General features: G+C 56.6%; 1 protein-coding gene across 2 annotated transcripts in view; it reads right to left on the bottom strand.

The window, feature by feature from the left end:
• The window catches only part of ANO1 (anoctamin 1), a 161932-nt gene that overhangs the window by 54383 nt on the left and 91870 nt on the right, over window positions 1-15679 (bottom strand). For both annotated transcript variants that reach the window (XM_029208737.1, XM_029208738.1), the window contains 7 exons: window positions 13448-13546; window positions 12542-12693; window positions 10965-11019; window positions 7714-7765; window positions 5358-5423; window positions 4815-4870; window positions 1245-1286 (listed from right to left, as the gene is read on the bottom strand). In XM_029208737.1, coding sequence (XP_029064570.1) covers window positions 1245-1286; window positions 4815-4870; window positions 5358-5423; window positions 7714-7765; window positions 10965-11019; window positions 12542-12693; window positions 13448-13546 — 522 coding nt within the window. The remainder of the gene's footprint in view (window positions 1-1244; window positions 1287-4814; window positions 4871-5357; window positions 5424-7713; window positions 7766-10964; window positions 11020-12541; window positions 12694-13447; window positions 13547-15679) is intronic.

The raw sequence follows: 15679 nt of genomic DNA, 5'->3' as shown, positions 1-15679 counted from the left end.
CGGCTGCAGCATGGGGAAGAGGGTGGGAGATTAGGGCGGAGGGGCCTGGGACCTGGAGGCTGAACGGCCGGAAGAGGGTCTCTGTGGAGGAAGTGCACCAGGCAGTGGCAGAGGGCTGCAGAGGGACGAAGGGGGCTGGGCTCTGAGGCCAGGCTTGGTGCAGGGCAGGCCCGTGGACAGGATGGAGGAGATCTGCAAGTCACGGGCTCTCAGACGAATGCCAGATGTTACACTAAAAATAACCAAATATGTAATTTTTGTGCTAAATCAGATAGCATCTTCAGCTGGATTCCCGGGCGGGCGGGCAGGCGAGTTGTATCAAGTACCGGAGGCTTAAAAACACATATGGGGGGCTGGAGGGAGGTGGGAACAGAGCATTCCACACGCAGAGTCTCCTGGGTCTTGCAATTTGGGACAAGGCCTCCATTGTGAGGTTCTCAGGGAAACATCCCTACCCAGCACCTTGGAAGGATCCGTTCTTGGGGAGCAAGAGATGGGACAAAGGAGGCTGAAAGGAACGCAGAGCCCAGGGAGGGCTGCTCCCTGAGGTGAGGGAGGGCAGGGCTTGCTGGGGAGCTGGGATAGGCTCATGTGGAGGCAGGGAGGGTGGGATCCGGGTGTGGGCACGCGAGGGAAGGAGAACTGGCTGTGGTGGCGTGGATGTGGGGTGGGTGCAGGACCAGAGCTTCCTGAGAGCCTGGGTGGGTGGAATTAGGGAGAACCATTGAAGAATAAAGGATCACTAGGCATTTCCCAAAGTGTGTCTCATGGGACACCAGCTCCATAACTTTCCCATTAAAAAGGGTTCCAGGTCAAGTGAGTTTGAGAAACTGGCTTGACCACCATCCATCGTGTTCCCGTGTGCTGCCGGGGGCCGGTGCACTCCAGGCGCTGGCCCCGTGGCTCCCAGAGTTATTCTCCCGGAAGCCAGGCAGGATTAGGCCAAAGGTCGGCAAAGAGCCCTGGAGGTTCTGATCGATCCGGTGAGACATGGGTTTTAAGCTGCCCAGGTCAGTGCAGGAAGGAAGGGCAGGCGGGGGGCACGTCCCTTCCCTTCACATGCTCGGACAACCTGCCAAGGATGCTTTTGAGAATCAGAGAGGAAAACAGTCCAACGAGGTGAGTTCACCAACCTTCTCACTCAGACGTGGGGCTGCAGTGCCGTGACCCCCGAGCCCCTGTTCCCCGCTGGCCCCCAGACCCCCAGACCCCAAGGAGCGGTCTCCTGGCTCTGTAGCACCTACCTTCCTGTCGTTGAACTCCACGTTCTCCCCTTCATAGTCTCCCTGTAAAGAGAGAAAGGTGTCTTACTGTCCTGTAACCTTTCCAGACGTGCACTCCAGCTGCCCCCACTACGCAGGTGAGCTAGTCCCAGGACAGAACTTCACACAGTGCGGAAGGGCGCCCAGGCCCCCTCCTCCTAGGATAAAAAGTGTCCCGGGAAAGCCCGAAGCGCCTTCCCCTCGACACAGAGACGACGTCCAGGATGGGAATGCGGTCAGGTCCTTGGAACTGGCGACACAGAGGAAAGGGGGCTTCAGGGGCTGGAGGGATTGTCAACAGGGTGAACATGCATCCCACTCTGCCAGGAGGGTCCTGGCGTCTCATCCCAGGTCCCACTAGGGTGGTGCCCCCTTTCCTCTCAAGTGTCCCAGGAGGGACCATGAGTTAGATGATCCCAGTGCATACAGATCGGTGAGTCCAATGCTCCCATTCTACAGATGGGAACGCCGAGGCTCAGAGGAGCAAACTGACATTCCTGGGAGAGAGAAAAATCCGGTCAGACCTGGGACTTGGATCTAGGTCTCCAAATCCAATGGAAGAGAAGGAGTGTCTAAAGGTCGAAAGCTAGCCCAGTATTCCAATGGGTGACACTGATGACTAGAAGACTGGCCAACCGGTCCTGAGGACTGCCAGGCAGATAAAGCTCTGAGGGCTCTGGGAGGTCTGCCTGGTGCCCGCTCCTCTCACCAGCTCCTTCCGTGACCCCCCTTCCAGCCCCGCCAGCCCCCTCCAGGCGGGGAGAACTTGACCACCAGGTGGGCAACCGATTCCTGTGGTCTTTGAATGAAGATGCTCTGGGAGCAGTTTAACCAAATTCCCCCCCGGGTCTTCAGGGGCCCTCTCCACCCAACCCAACCTATCCCGTTCCCAGAGTTGTCCCTCTTGTCTAAGATGGGCCCACGATTCCAGCAGCACCTCATTTCTGTAGAGGTCAGCTAGCCGGTGACCTTGAAGGAGGCAGTTGCCAACCAGGAAGGAAGCCAAAAAGCCACCCAGCAGTGGCTGAAATGCCAAGTCCTTCTCCAGATTCGAATGCTAGTTATGGAGTAGGAGGCTCTTCCTCTATGTGCAGTCCCAACAGGCTGCTGTCTGGTTGGCAACGACCCCGGCCCCTGGCCTGGCAGATGCTCTTGTGGAATGAATGAAGGAGTGAGTGAACGCAGCAAGCAAGGCCCTGGAGAGGGTGGGATGCTCTGGGCCACGCACTGAGATGCGACCCAGGAGAGCTCAGGGGTGAGAGGCAGATGGTGAGAAGCGTACACGCGCGGGAGGGGCCTGCTGCCTGCCAGAGGCCGAGGTGCAGCCTCGCAACAGCCGGCATCCTCTGTTTAAGGCATGGGGTCCACAGGGCTAGCTTCAGAGGATTTATCTCCCCAAATATTTGAACATCAGCTCTGGTACTTAACGGGGTGTGTGTCCATCAGCTGTACGGAAAATTCATGGATGTAAAATCTCATATTCCCTCGAGATGACCGAGATCCATCATCCCGCTGGAAAGAACCCTGGAAGCAGAGCCAGAGGATCTGGGCTCCACTCCTTGGCTGTGTGCGTGTGGGCAAGTTGCTTGAGCAGTTGCAGCCTCAGTTTCCCCATCTGTAAAGTGGGAACAAACCCCACGTGGCGGGCTTCCCTACTGCTGTGTAAGGGACAAAGATGATGGTGCGCAAGGAGTTTCTAACATGAGGATCTTGGAGGTGCTTTTTGGGGGCTCAGTGGAAGTCTTGTACTCGTCGGTTTAAACTGCTGCTAGAATTGATTCCTAAGACAAATGTGGCAGCGAAGCCTGAGAAGAGGGGTGCGTCGGCCTCCAGGGGAGGACGCAGTGGTGGTGCAGCCAGGGGTGGAGTAGCCTGTTGTCAGCCAGGGCTGGCTTCTGGCCCCAGCTCCTCCACAGGGGCTGTGTGAACTTGGGCGAGTCACTAAAGCTCTCTGAGCCTCCGTGTTTGCACCAGATTGAATGAGATAAAGCTCCTACTAGACACAGTTCTTCGCATACAGTAGGCACTCAGAAATGTGGATCTTTCCCCTTTCCCTTTCAAGACTTAAAGGGCTGAATCAAACAGGCAGGGAGGCTCTGAAACGTTTCGGCTTCTGTCCCTGACATCTTGGCAGGAGTGACAGCTCAAAGGCCAAGTAGGGCTGAGCAAACCTGAGTGGCACAGATGGGACGGATGAGCGAGGCGCCTTCTAGGGAGAAGCCGGAAGCACCAGCCGGGACCTGCGGGGTCTGAGTCCTCCCTCGAAGCATTCATCCCGCAACAGGTCAACCACCAAGACACCTCGACTTAACCCCACGCTGAATTTATTGAGCGCCTACTAGGTGCAGGGGCTTCCATGAGATGCACGCGTAATGAATGGCGGCCAAACAGTGTTGTCTTTGTGGGACAGGGAGCTTGGAGGTCCAGAGGGGAAGACTCAACCGTGCCGGGGAGGCGGGGAAAGGAAGGCTCCATGGGGATGCTTTGTTTGCCCTGGGGAGGGGTTGTGCAGGCAGAGGAGGAGGGAAGAGCACTGCAGACAGAAGGAACAGCATGAACGGAGGCACAGAGGTGGGAAAACGGGATCAGTTGAGCCCAAATCCTTACAGTGAGTGACGGGGGACAGCGGCAGGTCGGCTGAGCATCTTTCCCTCTGAGTCTATGGTCCGGGTGGACAGCCCTTTGCTGTCCGGCCCCACCCCCCGTTCATCCAACGTCTTACTGAAAGCCCTTCTGTTTCTGAATTCCTGCTAACACCCTCTGCAGCCCTGGCAACTGGACAGGGCAGGTATTATTTCTGACTTGCAGATGGGGGCACTGGGGCTCAGAGAGGACAGGGGCTGCCTCTACTCAAGGTCACAGAGGCATGAGCAGCCAGGACTAGAATCTGGGTCCCCGGGCCCCCATGCCTGTCCTCTCTCTCTCCTAGCCTTTGCAGTAACGCACATTTGGAAAGTTCCAGAGATCCTCTGTCCGGAGTTCCCACACTGCTCAGGCCCCATGGCCCATCCCCAGTGCCCTGTTGAACTCTAGTCCTTGTTTCCATAGGGACAATAAGAAGAGAATCTTCTCTCTCTCTATCCCAAGCCAAGACAACGCGGCCGTGGCCACAGGCTATATTTGTCAGGGGGATACCAGTGGGATTTGGAAATTCGGCTCAGGAAACTGGCCACTTGCTCTGCAGAAATAGATACAAAACAGAGCTCTCTGGTCATTCTGCCAGAGCCCGGGCGGGGTGGGGTAGGGGAGACGGAGCCAGGGAAACTTCTTGTGGACCAGCTGGCCGTGAAGTTCAGATATGGCCGTGCAGAGTTTCTACCACAAGTGCCCCTGTCTTGGTGGAATGATTCAGTAAGAATAGATGGCTCTGTGTGTAACTCTGGTGCCCACCTGGGGAACCAGGAAAGGCCGGGAGCGGCTGACATTTACAGGAGCGCCAAAGCAGGAAGCCCCGACCACAGGCTAACGAGAGCTCCCTGGGGGGTGTGGCCCTCGAGGTTTGGAGAATCAAATGACGCGCAGAGATGAACTATATTTGTCAAGGTTACTTACATCGTGCAGTGGGTAGGCTGCCGAGTAAACACCATTGGCCAGCAGGCTCGTGATGCCTTGAAAACAAAGGCAGAGAGAGGATTACGGACCAGGCCGGTCTCCAACGGCTCCGTGTTCAATCAGAGCGGTCCCAGGGCTGTCTCAATCACCGAGAATTTTCTCAAAGCGAGCCACACCTGCTTGCACAGAGCCCGACCACCTTTCTGGGGTTTCCTCCCCGGGTTCGACTAGGAGATGATAAAAACATGCTCTATTGGCAGAATTAGGAAGACACAGAGGAAACCCCAAGAGGAAGTTACATCTGGGAGGAAGGAGGTACCCCCAAACCTGCGATTCACCAGCTACCCCCGCCTGCTGGAGGGCAAACCTGCAGGTGAGGAAGGGGGATTGTAAGTGGTTAGAAAAGCTGAATCATGAGAAAAATATGGATGGAAAAATTGATGGTGTCAGAAAACACACATACAATTTGGAATTAGATTTTAGGTTGATTGGAAAAGCCAAAGAGGAGGCCTGCGTGCCCCACGCGGGGGCAGAGGCACTTACCGTATTTACCACATTTTCGCCTTTTACTTAAAAGGGCAGAGTCCTTCTTTCTTCCCTCTCCTTGCCCTGTTTATACATCCGGCTATTAGTTACACGCAAAAGGGCCTGAAAGGATCAAAGCTGCATTTGGGGGGCAAGGCGCTCACTCACAGTCCAGCGCTCCTGGGGGCAGGGGAACGATGGCCGGGCCCCTTGTTTGCTGCCTGAAGCCCCGCGCTGGGAGCAGGATAAAAATAACCACACCTGCGCCTCCTAGAATCCAGAGGTGTGGGCTCGGGCACCCAGCCCCAGAAGACAGCGTCGTGAGGGGGTAAGGCAGAGCCCGGCCACGCATGGGTCTGGGGCTTCCCAGAGATCTGATCTTGCTTCGCACACATCCTTGGGGGCCAGGGCTGCCCAGGAGTTTCCACGAAGCCCTTTGCTGGTCACAGAACCCTCTGCCTGGATGAAGAGGCTTTCTAGGTGGTAAGGGGTCAGATTTTTCAGTGGCCTGGCCAGTCCACTCTTGAGCTGTGACACTGGTGGGAAAGGCACTCCCTGAAATCCACTTAAAAATAGACCACCTCCTCAGCTAGTGATCTGGAATGGTCAGGGCACCTAGGGACGCTTAGAAATCCAAACAGGAGCCAGGTGGGAGCTCGTGGCCAAAGCCCCATGAGCGGAAAGTTCAGCTGCAGTAAAAAATGAACAAGGGGCCGGATTCAGGTTCACTGGGCCCCCCCACTGCCCCTAGAATGCTCTCAACTCCGTGCTGCCGCAGGTGCGCCCTCTACCCGGAAGCCTCACCCCTCCAATGTCATCTCATCAGAAGGACCTCTGATCACAGGCTCTACATCCCCCATCGCTCCCCATCTCCCTCAGCCTGCAAGATTGTCTTCTGGTTTACGTTGTCATCACTCGTCTGTTTCCATCCTCCGGAATGGAAACTCCCTGAGGGTAGGGACCTTCCTGGCACAGAGGCTGGTGCGGGACCGAACCCATCCATGAATCTGGAGGTCAGGAGGGCTCTCAGACAAGGCCAGTGTGAAATGGTGTGCAGAGAAGGCCCCTCCATCTCTCTGCTTCATCACTGGCTCTGGGAACCAGCGCTGCCAGGGAACTGGCCACAGCATGGCCCGGGGCGGGGATCAGCTCTATCTGAGAAGCGCCAGACCCTGGACTCTCTGCAAACCTTCACAGCAACCGCACGAGTCTCCACCAGAAGGGACCCTACAGGGACGCTAAAGGGAGACTGACTTCTGAGATGCGTCGCTGGGACTAGACCCATGCTTCTCCCCACTTCTGGTGGCTGGGGCCCCCCTGGAGGACCTGCTCCATCGGGGACAGTTTTCCTGGCCTCCTCTCGACTCCTGAAAGTGTGTCCCCCGCCACGACTTAGTACACGGGCTTAGAAAGTTCGGGCCCAGAGGGTGGGCCCGTGACTGACCACTGACCACCCTGGGCAGCCTGGCTGAGCATGGAGGTGTCGTTCCCCCCTCCACGCCCCACTGCATCCTGGGCCTGCCCCAGACCTCAGCTGCGAGCATCTGAGTCCTCCTGTACTTCGCTTCCTTCCCTCCCGGGAAGCCAACAGGCAGGGCATCTCTCCTGAACCACAGGCTCGGAGCTTCAGATGCTTCCAGAGCATGAAGGATTGTGCCGTGAGCTCCGCTCTCAGCGGGGCATAAAGCGGCTCAACAGGAAGGGGGGAAAGACCGGGAAAAGGCATCACTTTGCCCTGAAACGTTTTGCAAACGTTCAGCAAACTCAGCCTGCGGCAGTGGGCAAGGGACCTGCATGGCGGGGCGCGGGGTGGGGGGGATGGTTCCCTCCACACGCTTTAATCGAGAAGGTTTTGCACCTGTGGTTGAGGTGTTCTGTAAACCAGTACCCGAGGAGCCCAGCGGGGCCAGTTTTGCGGCAGGTTCCGCCTAAGGGCACACGTCGAGGGGCACCCCTTCCAGCAAGGCCATGGCCCGGGTGGGGCACCTTCTAGCCTGTGTGTGTGTCTGGCTGCTGCATCAGGCTGCAGAACCCTAACTACCTCCCCCTGGACTGTGAAGATCAAGAGAGGGTCAGAACCCCTTGGTCACCCTCCAGTTTCCAGCAGCCAGGATTTACCGCCTCTGCGTTGAGAGGCTCCACAGGCCACCACAGATGCCTCAAGCCAGAGAGGAGGATCCTTTCGTGCTTAAAAGGGTCGTAAAACCGCCCCTTGGTCCTGGAACGGCCCTCCTGCCTGAGACTGTTACACCAGCCTTAAATCAAAACCCTCTAAAAAACCCCAGGCCGGCCACCCGCCTCCCACGGAGAAGATGGAGAGGCAAGATTACACCGCGAGAGGAGCGCTGAGCTCAAGCCCCAAGCACGCCCTTACCCATGCTGTACTTGGCTTTGGTACACGTTGTTCTCTTCAGGATTTCGTAGACCTGTTGTGGAGACAAGGGGGGGACCAGAGCTACCCCATCACGGGTCACCGGGAAGGGAGGTGGTGACCGTTACCAGTGCCAGCCTCCTGCGTGCCCCAAGGATGCGGTCAGGATTGGCGTTCTTGGGGACAAGGTCACCTCGAAGGGCCCACGCTGCGCTTGGGCTCAGGAGTACGGGGGTCCTGTGCACTCTGCTGGTGGGTTTCCGCCCCTTTTGGCTGAGAGGTGAGCTGGAATTCAGAGGCATGGGGACTCCGCTGATATGACCACTCTCGGGTGTGGCCCTGAATGTTCTAGAAACCTGTGCCCCTTTTACGAACAAAACACTTCACTTCGCCGCCTCAGGAGCCCCAGCTTGGGGGTCTGCCTGCCTGGGTCTGCGTCCTTGTAGCCGTGTGGTCTTGCGCTAACTACCTCGTGCCCCGTGCCTCAGTTTCTCCACCCACAAAATGGGGTGAAAAGAATCGGCCCTGTGCCATAGACAGGTGGGTCAGGGCACTCTAGCCCCTCGAGACTCCCCCGAGGTCCCACCCTCCAGTTCCCCCCAGGCCCTGGGCCATCTGACCTTCTCTCCTCCTCTCCGTCCGCCCAGCCCTGTCCCAGCAACCTGGCCTCCTGGCTGCCCCCCTCACTCGCCAACCCTCTCCTGAGGCCACAGGGCCTTCACCATGGCTGTTTCTTTGGCCAGAAGTGCTTCTCCCCTGAGAGCTAAATGGCTACAGAGCCACCTTAACAAACAGGTCACCGAGCAGCCACCGCCCCTGTTGCTCTGCCTTCTAACTTTGCTCTCTCTCTCTCTCTCTTTTTTTTTTTTTTTTTGCCGCCCCACTCGGCTTGAAGGATCTCAGTTCCCTGACCAGGGATGAACATGGGCCCTGGCGGTGAAAGTGCCCAGTCCTATAACCACTGGACCTCCAGGCAGTTCCCTAACTCTGCTCTCTTGTCCCGGATTACCCCACCCCTGCCATGTGCCTGTTGCCTCCCTCACCTCCTGCCCATCTTGGGCAGACACCACGTGCTCAGTAACTGACTGATGAATGAATGAATGGATGAATGACCCAGTTAGCTGGCTCTCTCCCTGGCACCTCTTGAATCAAATCAGTGACCTCATCCTGACCTTGCTGATTCTCCCATAACCACCTCCTCCCTTCCACGTGCAGCCACAGCCCCCCTTCACAACCACCCCTGTGATCCCACACCCACCCTCCATCTGCCCTTCCACGACCGGCCACTGGCAGTGATCTTTCTAGGACCTTGCTCCACAGCCATCTATGGCTCCCTAGTGCCTACAGGCTGAAAATCCAAGTCCTAAGACCAGCACCTCAGGTCCTTCCCCATTGTTCCTTGCTGATCCCGACTCCTACCCGCCTGCACACAGGGCTGCCCCGATATGCTAGCAGCACAGGGAAGGAGACAGGAGGGACTGTTATATCTTTGTCTAGAAGGACGTTGGGTCTCAAGACCACAGGGTCCAACTAACCAAGGGCAAAGTTTTGAGTCACCAAAGAGTTTCTCTGGAGCATTGGTGTTTTACAAACAGGCCTTCAGGGTCTCTGGGAGAGAATGCCCCCCACCCCAGAGGTAATCGGAGTCATGGATCGTTCAGCTAACACTTACTGGCTCAGATAGAATTGCCTTCTGTGACTTGGGGATCATGGTCTGAGCTCAATTTTAAACTGGATTCTCCACGAGAGGGGGCCTAGAGCTTCCATTCACATATGACCCCAACCCCAGGCCACCACCCCGACAGCAAGAGTGGATTTACGGGGACTTCCCTGGCAGTCCAGTGGTTAGGACTCCGCACTTCCACTGCCAGGGGCCCGGGTTCGATCCCTGGTCGGGGAACTAAGATCCCGCAAGCCACATGGTGTGGTCAAAAAAGTAAAATAAAATAAAACAATAAAGTAAAAAAAGTTAAAAAAAAGAATGAATTTACGAATCTGCACCCAGCCCTGTGCTTCCAGGAGCATCCTGGTGGCTCCAGATAATGTAAAAACTGGGGTGCACATACATATGGAAACACGGCACGTGCCTCAGTTCCCCCAGCTGGCCATTCCAATTCTCTCCCATCCCAAAATGACAGAGAAAAAGAGAAACCGTTCAGGTTCAGCTGCGTCTGGTTCTCCTGAGCGGTCGGTTTCCAAGAGGGAGAACTCAGCTCTCCTGGACCACATGTCAGCCTCGAGCTACATCGGCTGCTGACGTTTTTGCATAAACGAGTCCCTCATTGTTTATTATAAATTATGAGATTTAATTGCTAGTTCCATCAGTAACATGGTCAACACAGCAGCGGCTATGTTCCCGGCACTGCATCCAGGTTACCCTTGGTGTGGGCGCACGGCTGCCCTTTGGGCAGGACACCACCTCGTCCCGTTTGCGAGTCGCGAGGCTGGGAGGGGACACAGGGTTGATGGGACCGGGCTCTGTCTGTCCAGGCAGTGGCCTGAGCCCCCCACGCCAAGGCAGCCTACACCGCTCGCTGTCCTGTGCCTGGGTGCCCACCCGTCTCAGGATGTGGCTGTGAGGGGCAGTTATCTGCTCAAGGTCAAGCGGCCGCCTCCTGCCAGCCCCGCCCCTCTCCTCGCCAGGCTGGGCTTTCTGGGCCAGGAAGAGAGAGAAGCAGCAGCTTGGCTGAGAGGTTAATACTTGTTTAGACAGAAGTTGGGTCCTGAGCGGTGCACAGCCCAGCTTGGCTGGTGGACAACTTGGCGGCCGATGGATAAACATTAAACCAATACCTGGAGTAGGGCAGGGCGGCCTGGTCAGATTTCAAGCCACAGTTTGCTCGTCTGGCGAGGCTCTGGAAGTCTACCCAAACCCTCGTCCCTTTGCCTGCACCACCCCATCACTCCTGCCAGGCCTGTCTGCTCACAAACCCCCAAAGAGATGGGGACGTACAGATTCCACCAAGGGCAAGTGGCAAGGAGGCTGGAGAGGCGTGCTGGGAACTGCAAAGATGCGGGAACGTTTTGAAATAACCCAGTGGGTCTGGAATCCCTCTGCTTCTTCCCTGCTGCTCCACCCCCGCCATCCCCTGGGCCCCTCGCAGCCCGCTGGTTTCATTATTCTAATTATTTCTGTCACAGACAATTACAGCCCCTTTCACCCAGAGGAGCTTGGCTGAAATGAAATTATCATCCCGTTTCCCGGGGCCACCTTGCTGGGGAGCTATGGATTCCCACGAGGGAGCGATACTTACTATCGTGCTCCGGGTTTTGCTGTCGAAAAAGGAATCCTTGTCAGACAGGTCAAATCTGTTGAAATTTTGGGAACAAAAAGAGACACAGCTCACTGGAGTCAGCGCTCCCGGTTTCCGAGGCCTTGGGGGACCACACTACCCCCGTGAGCGGTGACCGTGAAATTGACGAAGCTCGGTCCGCACGCCGGGTGTGATCCGACCCTGGGCATTTGGAAGAGTCTGTACATCCTCTCACCCCTCGGGGAGGCTGGGAGACCCCCGTGGGTGGGAAGTGACCCCAGGGGCAACTGTGGTCAGACCTCCCTCGCCAAGGACCCCTTTTCCTTCCGATGACACCCTCGGGGGCAGATTTTAGTCTCAGCCGCCGCACTCCTGGGGTGATCCCACCATCGGACACTCTACTGTTTAAGACAGTCTCCCTGTAATTTCCAAATGGTTTCCGTCCTGAGGTCCTGGGCCACACAGAGATTTCCTAAGGCTTCCTGAGGGCAGAGGGATGTCTCTGGAACACGTTATTCGATTCCCAACACACTCAGCGTACAGCCGGGGAGGGCGACTCGGGGTTGGGGGTGGCCCAGAGCCTGGAGGTGAGCCAAGCCTGGCAAGGCAGGGGGTGCCAAGGGAGGTGGCCAGGGCCCTGGGGGTCATGGAAAGAGGGCGTCTCCCTCTAATGCGCGGGGGCCCGGGTCCTGGCGCTGGTGGGAGGAGTTGGGCCGGAGCCACTTCCTTCTCTCTTATGTCTTATCCCCCGGAGGATCGGGAAACAGCAAGTGAAGCATGTGGCCCCGGCCCTGTGACTAATGCCCTGGCCAGGGCGGAAGCCCCAGTTCTGAGCGGAGGCTCTTCATGTCTTGTGGGACCAGGGGTGTCCAGGAGCCTCCCATCCCCTAGAGCTCGTCATCCTATCCCCACAGGATTCCCAGACTCCAAGCTTTCCATTCCCACCCCTGCCCTCGCTCCAGCTCTGCCCAGTGAGGTCCCACGGAGGCCTTGCAGCTGCCACTGACCCAGGTGGCTACGCCTCGCTGCCCCTCAGTAGCAGGGGGGGAGGGAAGGTTCCAGAATGGGTGCAGCCCTGCCAGGCAGCCGCGCTGGCTGCGAGTCTGGGGCCTCAGGACTCCAGCCAGGGCTGCTTCTCGGTTCCTGGCGCCCAGAGCTCGGCAGCCTTCAGGAGGTGCAGCTAACCAGACCCGACTCCTCGGGACACATCCCAAGAGGGACAGAGCAGGGCAGGGGGAGGGTACCCAGGCCACTGCTTTGGGGCTTTAATCCCAGGCCCAGGCCTTCCCTCACATGGGCTCAAGCTAGTTTTCCCAAGTGTCACCCAGCAGGACAAGACTTGTTGTCCCCTTAACTCCTCAGTTAATAATGACCTTGGAAATTATTTCCAGGGCCTCTTCTGTGTTCAAGAACCACAAGCTCTTATGAGAATATGCTCCAGGGGCTGAAATCCCCACTTCATTGGGGGTTGGAGAACTCCCTCTGGCCTCAGAGGACCAAGTCCAACACGGGGTGGAATCACCACACAGCGGGTGGCCCTCGGGAAGGGCAAGCGGGAGGGGGGGGTCCCCACTCACAGGTGCTTCTTCTCCCGGGAGAAGGGATAGGAGAGCCTCTTTGTGGTCTGGGGTCTGTGCTCCGCCACCTTGGGCTGGATGGGGTCCGTCATCTTCTGGAGCACAGAGTTGATCTTTTTCAGGAGGCCACGGGTCTCATTAATGTGATACAGCTGCGGGCGAGGCAGGGAAGGGGGACGCATGTCATCTGCTGAGCCATGACTCTGGGAATCTATTCTGAGACGGGCAGGGAACTAGCCCCCTGCCACAGAGACGGCCCGGCCTGGGAACAGGGGGCGGGGATGGGCCACGATGCCCCCTCCACGTCCGCGTTTCTAGATGAGCCTGAAAGCTCAGAGTTTCGGGAGATCCCAGCCAAAAGGGCAATTCTAGTACATTCCAGAGAACTTCCCCCAACTTCACTTTTGTTTAAAAAGAGGTAATCCAAAGGATTCTGGAGGCTTTGAGAAGCTGGAAGCTGACTCACTCCCGAGAACAGCTTCGTCCCCCCTGCTTTCCTCCCCAAGGACAAAAGTAAACCCCGACGCCTCGCTAAGCTCCTTGGACGCACTGGCAGACTGCTTCCCAGCCTGAAGTTGCCAGAGATTAAGAAGAAAAGCCCCAGCAAGCGAGGAAATGGAATTAAAATGAGTCTGATAAATTAGCTGAAATACTGGAAGTACGAACGGTCAGAGCGGGAAGTTTCACTGTGTTTGTATCTATGAGAAGTTCCCGGGCTCCTGTGGCATCTCTGGGGGAGCGGGTTATACTCTCCGCCCGCAGGACACAGGAGGCCTCCTGCCCTCCCGGGGCGGGGTGGGGCTGAAGCTCCCTTGGGCTTTCGTAACAACTCAGACCCTCCCGATGACGTTCTCCTGCCGGGCAGCCCTGAAACGACCCCTGTGGAGTAGGGACGTCACCACTCACCTTCTTCGTCGGCATCTTCAGTTTCAAAAACTCAGCCTCTCTGCACAGCACGTTCCAGGGTGCATGGATTTTTACAAATCCAACCCCGTGAATTTTCGTCTAGAAAGAGGGGAGAGGTCCTTGGTCAGCGTGGGTAGATGTTTGGGGCTGAAAACCATTTTCACCTTCGGGGACCAAACAGTTTACTGGGCAGCTGCTTCTGCCTGTCACCTCATGGCTCCTCTGACGATGCTTTGAGGCACTGCTAGAATCCCCTCCTTCCAGATGATAGAAGAAAGCTGCGGGGCTGAGAGGGCTCCCCCAGGTCCCACGGGAATGATAAACAGCCGGGAGGGTGCCTGGAGGGAGGTCCCCGGTACCACAACACCTGGGAAGTTCTCAGAGGGGTAGCCGAGGGGCCTCAGAGCAGCCTGAGCCACAGAAGATCTTGCATAACTGAGAGCCCAGGCCCTTCGACTGAGTGGACGTACTTGGTGTCCCCGGGGTGCCCAAGCAGAGATGAGGAGGTGATGGTGAAGATGATCCCCTCTGGACATCTCTGTGGGGTCAGGACACACCTCTGTCTGGACCCGGCCACCCTCCGGGTTCCCTGGGTCAGCACTGCCTTTATCCTAATGTGAGAGGACTCGAGGCAACCCTGCATTCGAGTCCAGCCCCCCGCCCCCACTAAGCTGCTGTGAACTTGGACAAGTCATTTCTGGTCCAGCGTGTCTGAATGACAGGACTGGGCAGCTGAGGGCCCCTGAGTGCTGCCCCACCAGGAACTGCACAAGCTAAGAGCTTCGAGAACTGACTCCAACGAGCTCTATGGGAAAGGCAGGACCGCTGCCCCCCTTTCACGGAGGGGAACACTGAGGCCTGAGAGATTAAGTCACCGCCTAGGTTCCTCAGAAAATTAAAACTAGAGCCACCATATGATCCAGGCATCCCAGCTCTGGGTAGTTATCCCCAGGAAATGACATCAGCACGTTCACACCAGCACCCCCACGTTCACTCAGCATTACTCACGACAGCCAAGATACAGAAACAACCTAAGCGTCCTTGGACGGATGAATAGATCAAGAGAGTGTAGACATATACAGTGCAGTATTATTCACCCATAAAAAAGAAGGAAATCCTGTCATTTGTGACAACGTGGATGAACCTGGAGGACATTCTGCTACGTGAAATGGGTCAGAGAGACAAGCAGTGCATGGTATCACTTATATGTAGAATTAAAAAAATGCTGATTTCATAGAAACGGTGTAGAGTAGAATGGTGTTTGCCAGGGGCTGGGTGGGGGGATGGGAATGCGGAGATAGGTCGGAGGGTACCAGCTTTCAGTTATAAGATTAAGTTTTGAGGACCTAATGAACAGCAGGGTGACTCTAGTTACTAATACGGTATCGTATACTTGAAAGGTGTTGAGAGATCTAAGTGTTCTCAGAGCGTGCACGCGCGCGCGCACACACACACACAGAGGTAGCTGTGTGAGGTGACGGGCGACTTCATTACCTTGATCTGGGCAACCATTCCACGGTGTCTGTGTAAATCAAGTCATCACTCACAGTGTAGACTTTAAATATACACAATTATGTTTGTCAATTACTCCTCAATAAAGTTGGGGGTGGAAAGTCAGGGCCTGGCATCTTGCAGCTGGCGGGTGTGGGAACCCGGGTTCACCCGGGCCATACACACTCTTAATCGTGGGTGAGACCACGCACATCCCAACAACTCTCTAGGTTTCTGGTTTTCTCTGTCCCCCTTACCTTTCGTGTTTAAGAGATTCCCTTTACTGAGCGAATAGCATCAATGTGGCGATAACACGTTTCCCCACCTAAGACGCAGGTAACACCAGCAGACTTCCCAATCACCCCGAGATAACTGGGGTTCCCCATTGCAACAAAAAGCAAAGAAACACAACATTCCCCTCAGACAGAGCCGCCCTACGGCAGTGGGATCCTCAGTCCACCAGCTGTCTCAAGGGGACCCCCGGGGGCTTGGAGCCCACGCTGGGCCCCCAGGTTGAGGTCCCACTTCACCTTTCCACAATTCCAGGGGTCCTGGCAGAAGGGAGCCAGGCCACGGCAGGGGGTGTGTGTGGCCGGCACTCAGGACTCGGTATGGGGCTGACTCGGGTCTGCACTGGGCTCTGAGCCCCAGGTCCCGTCACCAGCCTCAGAGTGTACACAGCTCATGGGATCACTGCAGGTTTTTGGCAAAAGGCAACGGAGTCAAAGTCACTTGGGACTG

The sequence above is a fragment of the Monodon monoceros genome, unplaced genomic scaffold (genome assembly GCF_005190385.1).
Source record: "Monodon monoceros isolate NGI ecotype Baffin Bay Population unplaced genomic scaffold, NGI_Narwhal_1 Super_Scaffold_7, whole genome shotgun sequence".
Lineage (NCBI taxonomy): Eukaryota > Metazoa > Chordata > Mammalia > Artiodactyla > Monodontidae > Monodon > Monodon monoceros.
Note: the sequence above shows the minus strand (reverse complement) of the source record. Positions and strands in the feature narration are given on the sequence as shown.